Source organism: Sturnus vulgaris, chromosome 2 (genome assembly GCF_052056855.1).
Source record: "Sturnus vulgaris isolate bStuVul1 chromosome 2, bStuVul1.hap1, whole genome shotgun sequence".
Taxonomy (NCBI): domain Eukaryota; kingdom Metazoa; phylum Chordata; class Aves; order Passeriformes; family Sturnidae; genus Sturnus; species Sturnus vulgaris.
In genome coordinates, this window is record NC_142244.1 from 69,332,499 (window position 1) to 69,351,763 (window position 19,265).

Below are 19,265 nucleotides of genomic sequence, written 5' to 3' on the forward strand. Positions count from 1 at the left end.
CTTTCCAGAGACTCTGCGCTGGGGACCGCTCCCCGGCTGCTGGGCCGGGCGGTACCGCCCTGCCGGACCGGCACCGGCACCGGGACCGCTCCGCCATCAGCACCGCGCTCGCCGGTGCCGCCGCTGCGGGGCAGGGCCGGAGCGGGCCGGGCCGGAGCGGGCGGCGGGGAGGAGCTGCCCGCGCTCCCCGTAGGCAGGGCGGGCGGCAGGGCCGGCCCCCTCTCCGGGCTGGGTGGGGTAGAGGGGGGGCTGGGGGTGGAGTAGGGTGAAATAGAGGCGGGCGTGTGTCACCGGGTAGATACCCGCGGCCAGGTACAGGCGGAGGCACTGACGATACGGGAGTGGATGCGCTCTGGGCTGGTGCTCCTGGGGAGTGAGCACACGAGTAGCCACCGCCCGCCCGCCCGGAGCCGCCCGCAGCCGCCCGCGGGTCACTCGCCCTGCGCCGGGGCGGGCAGCCCGTCCGCGCCGCGCCCGCCGCCAGCCCCATGGCCACCAGGGTGCTGACCATGACCGCCCGCCTGGGGCCCGTGCAGCAGCCCGACGAGCCGGTGTTTGCGCAGCTGAAGCCCGTGCTGGGCGCCCGGGAGGCAGCGATCTTCCCCGGAGAGGACCTGAAGCAGCAGCAGCAGCCGCCGCCGCCGCAGCAGCAGCACCCGGGAGGCGGCGGCGGGGGCGGCGGTGCGAACCTGCCGGCGGAGGAGATGGTGCAGGTAGGCAGCGGGCACCGCTCACGGCCCGCCGGTGGGCACTCGGTGCCCGCACAGCCCCCGGCCACCGCGCCTCGCCCCGGCCAGGGCGGCCGCTGCGGAGCGGGCGGGACTGGGTGGGGCCGGTCCGCGGGCGAGGGCGGCGGACACCGAAGTCGGGGGCCGTGGCGGCAGAATGTATGTGTGTGTGTATACGTGTGTGTAAGTGTATATGTGTGTGTGTGCGGGGGAGCGGGCACGCCGCCCATCCCGCCCGTGCGGAGCTCCGCGGAGCGGGGAGCGCTCCCGTGTTCCGCCGGCGGAGCGCGGCGAGCCGGCCGGGGCCGAGGCGGGGCGCGGCTCCGGAGGCAGCGGCCGGGCCGTCCCGGGGCGGCGGGGGGAGCGGGGCTGCCCCCGCGGGTGTGTTGAAAGCTACAGCTGCTGCCTTCGCACTTGCCCGGCGGCAGAATTAGAGCGGCCGCCTGTCCTCCTCGCCCACGCAAGGAGTCATGTTCGGGGGGCGGGGGGGGAGAGCACACGACTCACTGCTAAGGGGGGACTTCCCAGGACTTTGTGCCTGTCCCAAGAGCCTGTTTGGGAGCGGATCCGCAGGCAAACAGCTGGAGGAGCTAAAAGCGGGAAGGTGCCAACCGCAGCCGGGCTCCAGCCCGCGGACGGTGCCGGCTCCAGGGGCGGCTCCCCGCGGGGAGGGAGCCCCGGTGCCGGGCAGCGCTCCGTCGGGCGCTGACTTTCCGTGGTGTCTTCTCTAACGAGTAAATAACTCCGCGTCTTCAAAGCGGGCTGCCTTCTACTCGTAAACAAGAGCTGGAAAAAGTAGCCTGGCATGTCGGGGCAGATCCAGATCAAAGGGACGGGAAGGCGGCTGTGTTTGTTTGTGGTGTTTACCGGGGGTCTTTGAAGAAAGGTCCTCTAAAATCCACTTTCGGGCAGAGTTGCTGTTTGTCAGCTGCTTTCGCTTGCGGGGTGCTAAACGGGTCTGGTATGAGCGCTCTCTTGACAGGGCAGGGGGGAATGTAGCATTTGCCCACTGGAGAGTGCATGATAAATGTTTTGCCGATGACTGTACACCAGTAATGTATAGGGCTCCAGCCACCCACGGATTCTCTCGCACTACTGTGCTAAGAGGATGATTTTCCAGTAATTAAAGAGCTCTCCGAGAACCGAGGCATGGATAGGGACATGTTTATCACGCTGTTAGACAATTATACACTGCATAGATTATTATTGGTTTAAGCGTAGTCCTGGAGACACTTTACACATAGAGTACTCTGATGTAGTCAACCGTCTCCTTTTTATTCGATGTTATTAATAACTTTACACTTTGGCGTTTGTATTTCTAATTAAATCCTGTTTTTCTAAGAGATGAAAAATCATGGAAGTATGGAATATATATATATATATATATATATATATATATATATATATATAAACATTATTTGAAGTATTAGTATTCAAACAGTCAGCTGAGGATGTGGCTTTTGCAGTTAGCATTTCAAAGAGAAGCGGGTGAAACAGATAGGCAGTCACCCTGCTCGAGCAGTGAATTCCAGAGCAGGAGATCTGCAGATTAGGCAGAGTGCCTGTCACTTCTGCGCCTCGCACTGTCTTTTAGGCATAAAAGATGAAAGTTTGTGTATGCTGAAACATCAGATCTGTCTTAATGTGTAAACACTTTGTACTGTGACTTTATCTCCTTGTCCTTGATGATGTTGATCAGTGTGCTGATTGTAAAATCAAGCCGGTTTTCATTAGTGTGAGCATTCGTAACTTCCTCTGTAGGTGTCCTGCAGCTGGATGAACAGTATAGCCTTTTATTTGTAAAGCCTCACATGACTTGGATGCCATCATCTTTTTTAGCTGGTAAAAAATCATATGGATTATGGTCTGTTTTGTCTTTGTAGACGAGATGTGAAATGGAGAAATACCTGGCACCTCAGCTCCCACCCGTTTCCGTCATCCCTGAACACAAGAAATACAGAAGAGACAGTGCCTCGGTTGTAGACCAGTTTTTCACTGACAGCGAAGGGTTGCCTTACAGCATCAACATGAACGTCTTCCTGCCCGACATCAGCCACCTGAGAACTGGCCTGTACAAATCTCAGCGACCCTGTGTAACCCACATCAAGACAGAGCCGGGCAGCATGTTCAGCCACCAGAACGAAACTACTGCCCCTGCCCCTGCTCCCACTCAGGCCCTCCCAGAATTTACCAGCATCTTCAGCTCCCACCAGACTCCTGATGTGAACAACATTTTCATCAAGCAGGAGCTTCCTACTCCAGATGTCCATCTTTCCATCACGCCCCAGCAAGGCCAGTTGTATCAGCTCTTGAGCTCACCGGATTTAGACATGCCCAGCGCCGCTCCTCAGGCAGCCGTGATGGACTCCCTTAGCAATGTCTCCATGCCCTCAGCCATGGCGGGCCTTAACACGCTCTCCTCGGCTGTTCCACAGACTGCGATGAAACAGTTCCAGGGCATCCCCCCCTGTACCTACACCATGCCAAACCAGTTTCTGCAGCAGCAGGCCACTTACTTCCCTCCTTCACCCCCGAGCTCAGAGCCTGGAAGTCCAGACAGACAAGCAGAGATGCTGCAGAATTTAACCCCTCCTCCATCATACGCCGCAACTATAGCTTCCAAGCTGGCAATTCACAACCCAAATTTACCAGCGACTCTGCCCATAACCCCCCAGAACATCCAACCTGTCAGATACAACAGGAGAAGTAACCCAGATTTGGAGAAAAGACGTATCCACTACTGTGACTACCCAGGTAAGCAATCTGTGCAAAAAAATCCCAGTTGTTGCAATAAAAAAATAGTGTGAATAATCATGAATGAAGTATAAGTGGTTTTCTTTAGCTGTGGTCTACACCTAGGGACAACCAAATAGTTTTTTGTCCAAGTAGAATTTGTCTTTGTCATTGTTTTATTTTGAGTGGAACACTCTCACATTCTCTTGAGCTCATTTTCCCATGTTACAAAGTATGGACTCTGTAGAAAATAAAAACTAAAAATTTTGGCCTTTGCTGGTCTAAATCAGTGTGACTATCCAATATTCGTGATGGAGCAGGGGCTCAGTTTGTCCAGTGCAGTACAGCTCTGTTTGAATTTTCTGGCACTGCAAGAATAATTTCAGCTCCCAGTAGCCAAGGCCATGACCATTCTTCCCTGTTATGAACAGAAGATTCAGCTGCCCTCATAAATCCATTAAAACCATCTCTGAAAATTGTCTGCAGATGGATTGCCTTCTGCACTGAAGGGGAAGAGGGACCTGACTGGGAAGCGTGCCTCCACATAGTACGTGACCCCAGATACAGGGCGTGCAAACCCATTGTAGTGTAGAGAGAAATTGCTGCTCCCCCTTCACCAGCTCTTGGTGCCACATCACCCATTCGGTGTGCCATAAAATAAATGCCCAGTGGAAGAGTTGTGTTGAGCCCTGTGTGATGATGACACGGAGTCTGTCTTGATCAGGTCCTCTTGGAAATTTAAAAAAGAAAGAAGCCCTGCTAAGTTGTTGACTTACGTAGCAGGTGTTACTGTACATAGACTGTAGCAGCTATTGGCCTATGTACTACATTACAAAGCAGTAAGTCAGCCAGAAGCATACATGTTTTTGTCTTTTCCCTGTAAAGCAGCATATCTCTAGGAATTTTCTATATAAAATTTTGCTTCTGAATGGCAAAAATTATGCTAGAGAGCAGTAAACTTAAATGTGTCCAGATAGTACCCCGGCACTGAATGAGGAAGTTTAAACAGAGTTTTTCTGTTCTCCCTACTGAAGCCTCTTTGCTTTTTTTTTGTTTAGGCTGCACAAAAGTTTATACAAAGTCTTCTCACTTAAAAGCGCACCTGAGAACTCACACAGGTATGTATCTGCTCACTCTCTTGCTCTCTCTCCTTCGTCCGTGGCTGAAGCGTTTTCTGACAAAGCAAGCACGCTGGGTCTGCCAGCTTCTCCCTGTTTTCTCTAGAGTGGTGGGGACAGACTGGCAATTCAGCTACGAAATATTTGAGGATTGGTCACTGAGAAGTAAAATTTGTTCTATTAATGCAGTTTTGTTAAACCTCAGTGGAACTCAAAATAGCTGACAATAAAGTAGATGGAAACTTTCCTTTTCAGTCTAAAATGCCATTAAAATGTTTTAAAAAATCATTTTTCCTCCTGGAATAGTGAATTAAACATAGTAAAGATGTTCTAGTTTTGAAGATTTGTCTGAGTAGATAGAAGTTTTTGGCTTTGGCTTTCTTCATGACCTTTTAGATTATTTAATCTTAGAATTTTTCACAAACGTCGTGAAAATTCTCAAGATGTGTCCACTTACTTTGTCCTTGGCATTAAGGGGCTTTATTATTTTTTTGAAAGACAGGTGTTTTCCATATTTATTTTTTTTTTTTAAAAAAAAGACATAATTTCGATTTTTAAAAAAATTTTATTATGTCAAGGAAAGACATTAAAATGAGGAAAATTAAAAGTGTCAGTGTGTCACAGTTGTCTTTTGTACCCGGATCAAGCTCTGCTCACAGCTACAGAGGCAGTCCCTGTTCCTGGGCCTGAGATGAGCGGGGCTGGGGACAGTGTTGGTTGTGTGTGTGAGGAGCTGTGAGTGCCCAGGAAAGTGGTTGGGAGGTGGAACTGCCCCAGATGCTCTTCCCAAGTGTTCACCTGCTGAGGCAGGGGGAAAAAGGACAGAGGGAGAGAAGGAAAAAAAACATAGATCACTACCAGCACATCTGAAACTCTTTAGGACAGTTCTTTGCTGGGATATTGGTACAGAACCACTCGTGCTAAATCAGTGAAAAGCACATGACTGAATTTGTAAAAAAAACAAATGAAAGGACCGTGACTCCTGATTTTAGAAGTCCGTGTGAACCCCGGTTCTTTTATGCATGGACTTAGAATTAGGGCAGAACACAAGTCACAGTTCAAGCAACTTTGTTATTGAAGCGAGCTGTCAGGGCTACGGCTGTGCCGTTCAAGGAGTGAATTTTCACCTAAGCTTAAATCAAAACTTGTCCTGAGCTATGGTCTAACAAAATGTTTCACTATCTCTATGGAAACAAGGTCGCCTGTTCAGCAGCTATTTTAAATGGATTGTTAGATTATTGTGAAGAAGTTGAGTGTGTCCTGACTAAGTGTTACTAAGGAAATCTTGTGTTGTACAGTGAAAAATGAAAAGCAGGTTTAAAAGATTATTGTTTTGCATTAGTGACAAACTAAACACCAAGGCTGTTAAAATTATTCTTAATATATATGATCACTCAGTAGCAGTAAGTTTAGTAAGAAAGGAATATTTTCATGAGGCTGTAAATCTGAGTAGTGTCAGAGAGTAGAATCCCCGTTTAATAATAATCTGTAAATTTAAGTGTACGATTTCCACTTCCTCACTTCAGGAACTAAATAGCAGTTTTAAATATCTTGATTGCTATTATAAAATAACTAGGAAGAGAGATAAAAGCAAAGCTTTAGTCTAAACATTAACACTACATAGTCAGCGTTTGAAATGAACGCTTTTCCTTTTTTAAATCAATGTATATCTTTTTTTGTACCTTGAGTAGTAATGACTTAAGGGTTTACAAAGTTAATTCTTGTATGCATAGAAATACATACCTCGTTGCTAGCATATATTGCTTAGGGTCACTAATGTTTATTGTTGCCTTCACTTTTTTACCTAGAAATGTGGATAAATGTGCAAAGGTCAGAGGAGCTGATGTATTCATGGAAACAAGAATGTTGTTTTAGATAAAAATCTAGTGAACTTAAGCAGGTCTGTAATACAAAGGGTCTTCTAGGGAGGTGAATGAAGGGATAAACTGTCAAAAGCGTGCATTACATGCAAGAATGTGAGTCCGTATCCTGTTACCTGCAGTATTTCAGAGTTTGGATTAGTTTAACTCTCCTGAATATTCACTTCATACTTGAAGATTTCCAGCAGCGATTCTGATCTCTGCCTTAACATACGGTTGAAGTGTGTTTTAAGAGCCAGATCTCTGACTTAACGTTTGGTCGATTAAGGAATGCTAAAGTAAAGGCGTGCAAACTCAGGGAAACCTGTGAAGTTGCTCAGCCTTCCCCAAGAGTGCAAGGGAATCTCGCTATTGATCTCCAAAGGGATCAATGCCGAGACCTAAACTAGGAGATGTGCCTCTGTTCATCCCATCCCCCCAGAACTGTGAGTTCATACAGCACTAATCAGCTTTGATTTCTTAGTTTTAAAACATTTTTATAGGACTCTGTGAAGCTTTTACCTTCAAAGTCTAAAGCAAATGTCACGTAAGCCGTTTTAATAAAGTTGTGTGTGATATTCTTTCAAATCCCTTCAGGGATAGCAGACCTGTTTATCTGGCTAAACCCGTTCTTTAGTAATCATGGACCACTGAAGTTGTTCTCTCCTTATTCTTAGTTTCTTAACAATACCTTTTAAAATTGGCTGCAGTCTCTCTCTCATCCCAACCAGTCCCCGCCCTTCTCAGCAATCTGTCATCTTAAAATAAAAGAGCCTGCAGCAAAGTTTGTCTGCCATTAAAAGTCAGACCTCATGGTTTTCCTTTTGTATTGGAAAATCTCAGCCTTTCCACAGTATTTATTTAGCAGTCTTTCTCTTCTGAAAGGCTTTCCCTGGGTTTAATAGATGTTCTTTGAGAACAAACCTAAGGGGAATGTTACTTTTGATAGATGGAATGTAGGCTGTAGTCTATTTTTTTTCAGTTCAGATATGAGCACACAGATTTTATAAATTACAACTAAACAAAATTATAGGAAACAGGTAAGAGGAAAATCCCATATATTTTTCTTCTTAGGTGTTGCCAAGCTGTTTACCTTACACTAAGTCAGGTGGTATAAAGTGATACAGTTATGCTGATTTAATGCAGTTACACTGTTCTCTTGGTATTGATCAGGAATCCAGTATTCCTGTTAAGAGTTAAGATAGGTTATGTATTTTTGTCAGTTGCTGAAGTAGGCACAAGTTTTTCTTTCCCTGCGTAATGCTTTAGCATTTGTTCATGATGAAATGAATTTTAGTTGGTAAACTGGCAATTCCAAAACAGCATATGAACAAAGGTTCGAGTGTTGAAAAGATACAGAACACTTTTCATCCGTTTCCATGCAGTTATGGAGCAGATGTGTGGTTCAATTTGTTACCTTAAACCGCTTCAGTATGATACCTGAATTTGATGTTAGTTGCTTCTGAAGCAGGTAAAAATGTGCTTTAAAACTCTGTTTTAAAGTACCTATTGGAACATCTTTCAAAACAGGTTGGATTTTTGATCTTTTGAAGCAGGGAGTTTCTTTTAAAATAATGTTACCTGTTCGTCATGGAACGAGTTTTGTTTTGTACCCAGCATTGTGCAACTGCGGTATCTAATGTGTGAGGGGGTTGTGCATTTATCATGGGCTGTTCAGCAGCAAAGCCATCTGAAAGCTCTGTATGTCCAAACTGAAATGTGTGCCAAATCTCAGGGAAAGGCAGTTACTTGTGTATTGCAGATAAACTTCATTCAGTTCTTCTTCTGGCATCCAAGTATATACATATATATCAAGTAATCATTTAGAAACAGCGTTCCTATAACGTATCCTTTTAGGTTTCTTTATATGCCAAACATTTGGATTGTGGATATTGACTGTTGGCTGTGCAGGCACCTGGGATACTGTTACCTGTATGCTACCTGTAATGCTGCAGAACAGCTGCCTATGGGGCTGGGGAGGGGTGTTAATTATTTCTGTGAGCAGCTGCACACTTCAGAATTGTGTGTGTTTTTAAGAGGAGAATCTGTGATTGTTTTGAACACATCAAGGCACGCACATTGAGGACATTTTCCAGCTGCGTACTGGTTTTCCGAATACAGAGTCTTTGTACAGGCATGTTCTCTGGTCACATGGTGGGCTTGCCATTAATAGTTTCTAGCATTAGCTGCAGAACTATTTCATCTCTATCTATAGATCTAGCTTGTATTTGGTGATGGGAAGTGGAAGCCGAGATAACTCAAGAGAAATGGCATTTCTCTAATGGGATGCACTCAAAATACTTCCACTGTCCCTGGTTATTCCAAATGTTTATATAGGCATGGAACAGCTGCTGACTTGTGCGGTACCTCAAGGTGTTAAAACATTTTATTTTATTTTAGATCTCTGCCTCAATAGATTCAGAATTAGACCGATGGTACATCAGACTTAGAACCAGTTGTAAGTAATAGACTTGGCAGTCCCTGGGACCTGGTGCTCTCAGTTCACCATACCTGTGTTAGGGACACTTGTTAAGGGTGGTGCCATCTACCCGGGAATTCAGGATGCTCCCTCCCTCTTCAGAAGGGAAGACAGTAGCTGTGCTCCTGCTGGAAGAAATGCACATTGGGGAAACGTATGAATTCAAATCATACCAAGACTTTGGTGAGGGATTTCGCTCATGGTGTACCGATGACAAATAGAGTCCCCAAAATACTACGCCTTGCTCACGGTTGCAACCATAGCAAACCTCATCCTGAAATAGTGAAAACAGCAATTAAGTAATATTTCTGTGCAGATCCAGCTTCTTTGACCTGTTAAATGGGTCAGTTGCATAGATTACACTTTAAGGAGCTGTCAGTAAATGCCATCATTGATAGAGACCATAAGGAAAAGTGGAAGAGAGTTAAATAAAACTGTTGACGAAGTGCATTAAAGTATAGTGTTGCTAGACACTGCTGAAGAGTATGGTAGTATCTTTTATTTATGAATTCTGCTAAATCCATTAGTTGCCTGTGTGAGAAATGGAAGTACATTATTTTCCTTTGCAAACCACAATTTAAGGGAAAATAATGCATTTTTTTCAAACGCTTCATGAATGATCACAGGCCTTGGAAATAGTTGATCTGGTTCTTTATCTACAGTCATAAGCTGAATGGGAAGTGTTTGAATGTGTTGCTCAAAAGAGGTTGAAATCTTAGCAGCATAAACCTAAATTTTATTTACATATTACTGATCATTCTCACCGGCATCCAGCATACAACTTACATGAAGCAGGAATTAAATTCCGAGGTGTCAGGTGAGGGTATTCCTGTTAGATTTTAGATACTGAAAAGAAAAGCCTAATATTTTCTTTTTGATTAAAAGCCTAGAAAGTCCCTCTAAGCATGAAAGCTTAAAAAAACTGTTGTTTCTGTCAATTGCTCCCTGAGAGGATTAAACTTCAGTTCCAGGATATTTGATTCTTGATAAAGAAACTGTTGACCTAAGAGACCAGCTTTAAATATAGTTCATTTTGAGACCGCCCTACATAGGCTAATATATTCCCAAGATTCACAGCAATTGCCAGTGATTATGATTAAAACTTTCCATTATTTGATCAGACATTCCTTATTGTAATTAATTTGAGGCTTGACTGGGACGATTGACTCCTGGTTTCAGCCAGGATAGTGTGTTGCTTGTTGTTTGTTAGATGACCTGCACCTCCCATTGGTGAAAGATTAGAAACATTTAAGTAATGTCCTAGTTTAGTCTGAGTATCTTGGTAGCAGCATTCCTGTCCTGTCAGGCTGCATTATTTATATTCAGGGATCTCTAACAACTCTGATTAAGGACATATTAAAACCTTTGATTTTAGCAAGTGTACAGCGCTTTGCTTTGAGTTAAAATACCTTTAATGTATTGCTTTAATTTTTTTTTTCTTTTGGTGTGTGTGTGCATACAGTAGATGGAAATCTGGAAGTCTACAGTATGTGTTTAATAAATTCCATTTTAAGAGCACCTCTTATCTGACCGTACAAAAGCCGCTGTTACTGGTGAGAGAGCTAAAGAGCAGTTCTTGTACCAAAGGCTTAGGTGAGGAAATGTGTTCTTCAGCACAGGATGTGTAGACACAGCCGTGCACCCCAAATGGCATGGTTTTCTTATAAACCTACTTTAAAAAAATTCCTTCCCTCTGTGTTTGCATATCTCCTTGAAGAGAGACCACCTCTGTTAAGACAGAATGTTATACCAGAAAGAAAATAAACCATTGCACAGGGCAGTCAAGATTCCCCACTAATCCTTGAACTGCGTAAGACAACACTTAGCAAAATAAGTGTGCTTCTAGCACTGGTGGGAGTGCTGAGAAGGTAATGCCTTCTGCACCTCTGTAGTCAGGCAGTGAATTCCTTTCACTGTCCTCTTTGATCACCATCTTTTATTCCCGTTCATGCTTCATTTATCAGTGATTGGACTTTGTGCTGAGCTCAAAGCTCTCTGTTACAAAATATCTTAAAATGCTGTTTCATTGTGAAGTAGTATTTAATGGTACCCCTTTAGCCGCTACAATAGTAGGCAGAGACTTTATTGCATTTAAAAGTGTGCAGCATATATTGCTCATTCATACCATTTGTGGATGGATATTTCAAGGACTAAATTTTTTTTGTCACTCACAGAATAAGGTGGATGTACCTGGCTTGCTGTCAGCCCTCTCATCCATCTCCATCTTGGACAACTGAGAATTTTAGTGCACTAAAGATCTTTTAAACGCCTGAGGGATTATTTATTTTGAAAATCCAGCTTTCTGTTCTCAGAAAAAAACAACCCAAAACTAAGCCAAAAAGCTGCTTTTAATGATGACTACAGCACTTAGCACTTAGTCAATAAGAGAAACAAGATCTGACTTTAGGTAAATGTTGGGAGCAAAAAACTTCTGAATGCTTGCAGACATACACCCCAGTAACTACTTTCAGGTATGATCACCCAGTTAGAGTTTAAAACTATGGTGCTGTGATCTAGAGAAACACTGCTTCGAGCAAACTAAAACAGGAAAAACATATAATTTGTTCATATTTTTTTCTAAAATTTGAGGCTATAGCATGTTAGGAAATAAAGACAACTGATGTTAACATGTGAAAAATTTGAAAACAAATGCACCAGAAAGCTTTGAGACAACAAAAATCTTTTAAATAATCTGTTTTAAAGCTGAAGATGATAAAGGTTAGGTACATAACTGATGCAGTTTTGGTACAGAAACTTCTGCTGTGCCTGCCACAATTTTATTACACCTACATGAATATTTTTTAAGGCCAGCTACTTGCCACTAGAAATAGTTCCATAATAATCACAAGTAATATTAAAAGGATGGCAAGACTGGAGGGGGGGAGGGGGCTGTGTTTATACTTTTATACCCCTGTGAACTGTAATCAGGTGTTGTAATTTTGGAGTCTGAAAAGTGTACTATTTGTTGTTCCTTAAGGAAGCTCGAAACTCGCTGCTCTGACAGAAATTTCTGATAGGAAACAAGTAAAGTTTCAGGCATTGGCTGTTGTAATATCTGTATTTGGATTTCTGCATACCAATAGAGTTACCTAACTTTAGGTTTGAAAATCCAGCCCTTGCTGTTTACAACTTTATTTTTAAAGAAAGCCGTCCTAGCAGTGAATTGCAGAAATAAGGTCATAAAACTCTTCGGTGAAAAAAGGAAGCTTATTTTCTTGTTAATGGGGAGAGTCATCAATAATGGAGTCTGTCAGTGACTTGTTTTTTCTGAACGATTTTAAACAGAAACATGTTCTTGAACAGAGGCTGCGTGTTGAAGATAGAGGGTGTCTCCAAAATGACCGTCTCCCCCCCACTGGTGGCACTGTGCCTTACCCAAATGAGCATGGCCATGAGGGCCACTGCCAGCAACTAGAATTAAATGTTAGGAAAGCAACTGGTGCGTTTTGACACAACTTAATCAGAAGATAAATTAAAGGGAGAAGAGGCAACGCAGTGTGTGTGCTTTACTGGTCCAGACCACTGCCTTGTGGTGTTGATAAGAAACCCAAACCATGGGATCTGCTGGGGGAGATTTTATCTGTTGAAGTGACTGGTTAGCGTAGCATATTATATGTGTGAACATCTAAACGTCCTTTTGACATCCTTGTAATCTCACAGCATTATGAATAATTTTTTTATAACAAATAGGCACTTTGGAAGCAAAATAGTCTCCTTTCAGGTTAAACTCCCTTATCTCTTGCTGCGTGCTTTCTTTAAAATACCTTCCAATCTAAACATTAAGGCTTAAAATTTCTGTGCTCAAATACAAGTCTCATTCTCATGCTCCACAAATGTATTTTTTTTAAAACTGGAGAATGGATACATATTAAGAGCTCAGGAACTTAAAAATATATTTTGCGATGTATAAGCCTAGCAAAATATTATAAACCATTGATACTGGAAGGAGGTTGTGCAGAAATCCAATTAAACTTATGAAATCCCTATCCTGTTGAAGTATAATTTAAAGGAAAGCAGTTCTGTTTCCCAGAAGTGCTGTGTATAATATTTCTGGCTTGGGAAGAAAGGGTTGGAGTGTGCTATTTGGCTGGAAATCGGTACCAGCTTCCTCCATGGTGTTTTAGTTGAACAGTGTTGACATTCTAACAAATCCCGTGGAAGCTCCCCTGAAGTGGAGGAGTTAGCTGTTTTCTTGCTTTTACAGTGAAATATCTGTTTGATACCGTGATCGTGTTCCAGTAACTGAGCCGTACTGCCCTCGTGTTTGATGGCCAGTGGCATTCTTGGTTTAACACCCTATAGAAGCCCTAAATTGCTGGAGGAAAACCAAATACTTCTGAAACTTTACAGCTACTGTATTTCGCACAATCATTAAAGTAAACAAATCTTACATTACTATGTAGCCAACGAAAACAGTGGATAAAGAGTTCAGTGTCCCCTGTTGTGTATACCTGCTTTTTAAAAACATAAGTCTTCAACCCAGATTTCTCAGAGATTTAAAGTCAGCACAGCAAAGTAGCAGGATCACTTCAGAAAATATGTGAGACTCTTTTTCCTTTGCTTGCAGGAACTTTAACCAAGTTCTTACTTCTGCTAAATGACAAAAAGCGTGTGTATAGGTTGATAGAGAGAAAATACTACCAGCTGGTTGTTCTTCTGCTTGCTCTAAAGGAGTGAAAATTAATCTCCACCTACTTTTTTTTACCCCCCCTTCCTCCTTGCCCAAAAGGAAAACATTTGAAATTGATTCAGTTCTTAAATAGAACTTTCCAACGGAAACTAGCATTACAAACATAGATATTCAGTATTTTACCCCTAGGATTTATTCAAAATAATCTGGGCCTCTACACTGGCACTAAAAATACATTTTCCAGTTCTCACTGTTGGCCAAAGCAGGGGTTAAAAGCAGCGTTCCGGCTTTAATTTCCAGTACATAAAAGTAACACTATTAAAACAATCTGAGTAAGGCACCAGCTCGTTGCCTCTGCTCATCCCCTGAGCAGTGCTTGGTTTAGCTCGGGTCTGCAGAAGTTGCCAGCAAGGAGGAGCAGTGCTGTTCTGCATGGCACTGCCCGAGCTTCTCCCCGGAGCAGCGCTGTTGCCCAGGAGGATCTGAGGCTGTGGCAGGCAGTGATGTGACCACGACAGTGTGGTGAGCGTCTCTACAAAGCCGAGTGCCCTGGAGTTTCATGGGGCTTCTGGCTATGGGATTCAGCATTGCCGGGGACGCTGTGGCACCCAGGGATCGCCGCTGCCCAGGCTGCCGGCACGCTGGCACTTCCTCTGCCAGGAGCCTTCCCAACACCTGCTGAGGCTGCTCGCGTGTTAGGAAAAGCTTTAATGGGGACAGCTTTTTTTGTTGTTGTTTGGACTCTGACAGGGTCAGGTGTCACCTACACAGGACAACTTTGAGGCTGTTTGTACAGTGCAGCACGATCCGACACTCAGTGTACTTCATACCTCCTCAGTGCCAGACTTGGAAACAGATCTTTATCTCCAGGTCCCCATTCCGGTCCGGTCTGGATATTCCTAGGCTTTTGTTTATTAGTGCTGTTTTCCTGCCCTCTGTCATTCCCTGTATAATTCTGCAAAGCACAAGAAGAAGCATTTGTAGATAAAGGCGTGACTGTATATGCTCTCCCTGGACGGGGAGGGTGTCACTCTCACAGCACTGTGAGTTCAGTGTCAAGTATAATATGGCAGTTTTGAGTGAAGGCTTTCAAGGAAGAATTTAAAGCAAACGGAAAAAAGGAGAAAGAAAGGAGGAAAATAAATAAATACACTATCTCTAAATGACATTTCAAATACAGGAGTAATACTTTTGTGTAACCTCTGTGTCTGCACATGTGCTTTAACACAAAGTGTTCAAAGATTATCTCCCTGGTGCTGTGCCTTTGGATCAGCAACAGAGGCTTTTACAGCCTCCACTGTTGACCCAGTTAAAATACACTGAGGATCATCTATAGTGGAGCAAAAGATCCCTCACTGAATAGGGACCTTTCCTGCCATTCTACTGTGAAGACCAAATGTGTTCTCACCTAGCTTCACTGTTATTAGAAAAGTTTTAGGCACTGGTTTGAATGAAAGGTGTATTTTAGCTTACAGTTATGTGTTGCACGGAGCAAAAAAGAACCCTATATGATAGATCATTCCCGTCTTCCATCAGCATCAGAATTTACTCAGAGTTAATTCAGCTGTGACAGAAATCTGTGATGATTTCTCTTCTGATTTGTGGTCCACCAAATAATTACAGATTCTGTGAGAGGTGATGCTAGGCTCTTGTTTTTCCTAAGGGCTATGTTTCCACCATGATTTCAACAAATCCCTGTTGCTGTTGATGCAAAGAGATTGTTGGGTGGGTGGGTGGTTAGTTTTTCTTGAAAAGGCCTAGTTCTGGTTGTGACAACACCTACCAGTACAAAGTCAAATCCCCATTATGAGCAAAAGGCTGGTTCTACTCTCAGTAGTAGATGAAAAGTTTCTAGTTGATCAGACAAAGCAGTAGAAACTCCCAGACAAAAGCAGTTTCATAATTTCATCTGCATGATAAATAAGTGCCTCTGAAGTAATGTTTTGGAGTTTCTCAGATGGTGTTACCTGCATAACTGATGTAGAATAAACACTCTTAACTGGAGGATCCTGGCCCCTCTCTTCTATGTGCACATATAGTATAAAACTGGGAAAAGTAGGAGGCACTTCACTCTGCAGTAGGATTGAGACTGTCCATGTAAAGGTTTGGGGCCAGTGTAGACCTAGAAGATCTGTAAAGTGGATTAGAAAGAACTGTTTGAAAAGCTCAGCTTTGGTCAGTTTCTGCTCCAGATGAAGGTACTGCCAAGTGCTTTGATACCCTCGGTTTTCTTTCTCTTCTTGCCAAATGGGTCAAATGACTACAAAATATATAGATAACAATTCACTCTCACAACTGTAAGGTGTTTTTGTCAAACAACATCAAACATTAACCTCTTTATTTGTATGAAGCTTGCTTGTATGGTGACATCATGCCCACACAAGCTGCTAGGCAGGTGTGTTCTTACCCATGTAAAATTCTGGTTTCACACAGAAGTCATTATATTTCTCCCATTTCAACAAACACCTGTAAATTGTAGGCATGCTTAAAATACCGTGTTTCTGGTTCTAAAATGGATGAATGTGAACATTTCAGGTGCCTGGGCCAGTTTATTCAAGACTAGGTGAATATTTTGAAGTTGCTGTAACACAGCAAGTTTTCAGATGCCATGTTCCTTCTATGTCAGTATAGACTGCTGAAGACAGCAAGCACTTGACACCTGAAAATACGGCAATTTAAGCACCTGATTAAAGACATTTCATTCTGAAAATGGGTGCTTTGAACTTGGAGGTGCTTTCTCCTATTTATAGCTAGCCCTAGCCACAAGTTTTTATTGGTTGCAGCATTTTAGAAAATACTATCTCCATTGTGTTTGTGGCACACTGTGCCCCTTTCTTCACATATCAGAAGCTCTTGAACAGATCTGCACACTGCAAAGAAGTCTTCTTTCCCATTTCAGACCTCTTAAAAAAAGCACTATGTAACTTAAATTACCCATTTTTGAAAGGTGCAAGTGTAAATTATAAGCCAGGCTAGATTGTCACAAGAATGCTTTTTTTCCCCCGCTCCCTCTCATACTGTGATGAGTGTAAAGGAGCATGTTTTCGTGTCATGCAGACTTTTTAACTCTCCATTTCTGTACTGTAGCTCTCTCCAATGTGCGTGCTCGGAAGTTTTGTACATTTTAATGAGTTATTAAATCCCGCTTTCAAGTGCAAAATTTGCTGAAGAAAAAAGGGGCTGTTAGTTTGGGGTGTGATGAGTAGAGCTGCGAATAATTAGGATATGTCAGCTCTTTGTAATCGAAGAGCAGTGCCGTTCGGTGTGGGCTCACATCAGTTTTCTGCTGAGGAGTGGCAGCTGACAGTTGCATGTTTCCGTGCTGTGTTCCAGGTGAGAAGCCCTACAAGTGCACGTGGGAAGGCTGCGACTGGAGGTTCGCGCGCTCGGATGAACTGACGCGCCACTACAGGAAGCACACGGGGGCCAAGCCCTTCCAGTGCGCCGTCTGCAACCGCAGCTTCTCCCGCTCCGACCACCTGGCGCTCCACATGAAGAGGCATCAGAACTGAGAGCTGGGCTGCTCCTTGGGGCTGTTCCGTATCTATGCAATTTCCTATTGACTCTCGACATGCAACTGAAATTAGTTGAATTTTTGAGTATATCCATTTAAAAGAGATCTTAAAAGGAACTGGAAGTGTATATTTTGTATATTTATGCAGAAAAAGGGAAGACACTGTATCACAATTACCAGAGTGTTCAGTCGTTTGTTTGCTTTCATGATGTATATGGCTTTAGTCAGCAGGTTTCATCTCTTTACAAGTATTATATCTCGACACGTTGCAGCTTTATACTTTTTTTTTTTCCTCTTGCAGTGTTTTGACCAAAGCACTGTCATTGTGACAATGTTTAATAAACAAATTAACGAGAGGATGCAGATGAATGCACACAGTGGAAAAGCCATGAACTGTAATCTGCCAGGTTTTCACTGGACATACTTAAGTACATGTGGGTTGTTTTGTTTTTTTTTAATGTTAAGCCATTCTGTGGATATAAAATACGTAGAAAAATTCATAAACAGCCATAGAACAAAGCATTTTGTTCTGTGTGTTGCATGTTTGCTATGACAAAGATTTTGTAAATACGCAAATCAGCTTTTTAGGTTTAATACAGAAGTTTTCTAAGAAACATCTGATAAAAGCAGTTGTTTTACATTTGATAACATGGCACATTTATAAAAAAAATTACTTAAATACCTCTCAAAATAGTATCAATTTAGTCAGATGTTTTGTACCTGTTAACTCAATGGTGTGCACTGAATATTCAAAGCAGGAGTTTGTTTTCAAATTGCGTAAAAGGGCAAAACATTCAGAATGAACTGTAAAGTCAAATGTTGGAAGCTGAAATAGCGGGGATAGTTAAAATGAACACAGAATGTTAAACCTCTTACTATAAGCTAAACGTAGTATCCCTTTAAAAAGAAGGATTTAGGATGCAGTTTTCATACATAGACATGTAAAGCTGGTTCAGCACCAGTATGATCTAGTTTCATGTGGATATTGGATGTAATTTACTCGAAGGTAAATGATACAGTAATTTCTTTTTTAATTACAGTGCAGTTTAGTTAATCCACTGTTCAGATTGACACACACAGGGAAAAATTTACTGCTGATAGAAGTAGCTGAAACTCCACTGAAGTCAATGAAATGGTGCCCTTTTATGCTAACAATGACTTTGATCCACCGTGCTCAGCCTTGAAATCATAGATGAAGGGCCAAAGATGAGGTTAGACCAGGTAGGATTTGGCCAGACAACAGGAAAAAACCAAACAAACCCAGTAAGTGTCTGAACTTCACAAGCCGTAATATTAAGCTGTCAACCAAAGGCTAGAATAGACAATCAAAATACCAAAAAAAGGGTCTTGCAGGAAAACCTAGCTTTGTTAAAACTGTTGTTTGTCTTTATTTATTTGTGGTATATGATAGACTCTTTTTTTTTAAGACAATTTTATGTATACTTGATAAATTATAGTTTTGTTTGTTATAGTTAGAAATGTTGCTCTCAATGTAAATAGTTGACAAACGATGTAAATAATTTTGTAAGGCTTCAAATGTTTATACGTCGAAACACATGCAGAAATTGGTTGCTGTTTTGCTTCTTTTGCCTCCCCTCACCTTATTTTTGTATTGTGGTATTTCCTATGCAAATGATGGAGCAAACAGCTGTATAGTTGTAGAATGTTTTGAGAGAGAATGAAATCGTTTATATATAAAGACTTTTTTTTTTTTTTTGCAAAATAAAACAAAGTGCCTAATGTGTGTGTACGTGTATGTGCTCTCTCTAGCTTTTGACAGTGAAAGTTCTGTGTTTTGCAGTGGAAGCTGGAAATGATGACAGTATTAAGCCAAGAATGTCTGTTCTCCATAGAGACTGCCTCTTTGGAAAGTACCTGGCACTTCTTCATCCTGTCCTGATGAAAATAATAAATGTGAAGGGATAAGAGTTGGTGCTTTTCTGCCATCTGAACATAAAGTGACTGGTTGCCTGAAAACAGTTGCAGTTGTCCATCCACAGTAGCATGATGGGAAATCAAAGGTACCTGTTGAGTGTAGAGGAGTATACAAATTCCTTCCCACTTTCAAAATGGTTAAAACCTATTCACACTCATTGAGAGTGTTGCCCAAAAGAAATTGCTCTCCAAAAAGGTCCTTTCATGCCCTAGAAAGGCAGGAAGGTCCCACAGCAGCACTATGCAATGCCTTCCACATCAGTGTCTTC

General features: G+C 42.8%; 1 protein-coding gene across 1 annotated transcript; it reads left to right on the plus strand.

Annotated features, from left to right (window-relative positions):
* Positions 1–488: 488 nt before the first annotated feature.
* On the plus strand, positions 489–18,805 carry KLF5 (KLF transcription factor 5). Its single transcript, XM_014870949.2, has 4 exons — positions 489–713; positions 2,612–3,482; positions 4,520–4,579; positions 16,881–18,805. Exons 1-4 carry the CDS (start codon positions 489–491, stop codon positions 17,057–17,059), a joined length of 1,335 nt encoding a protein of 444 aa, XP_014726435.1. The 3' UTR covers positions 17,060–18,805.
* Positions 18,806–19,265: the final 460 nt, after the last annotated feature.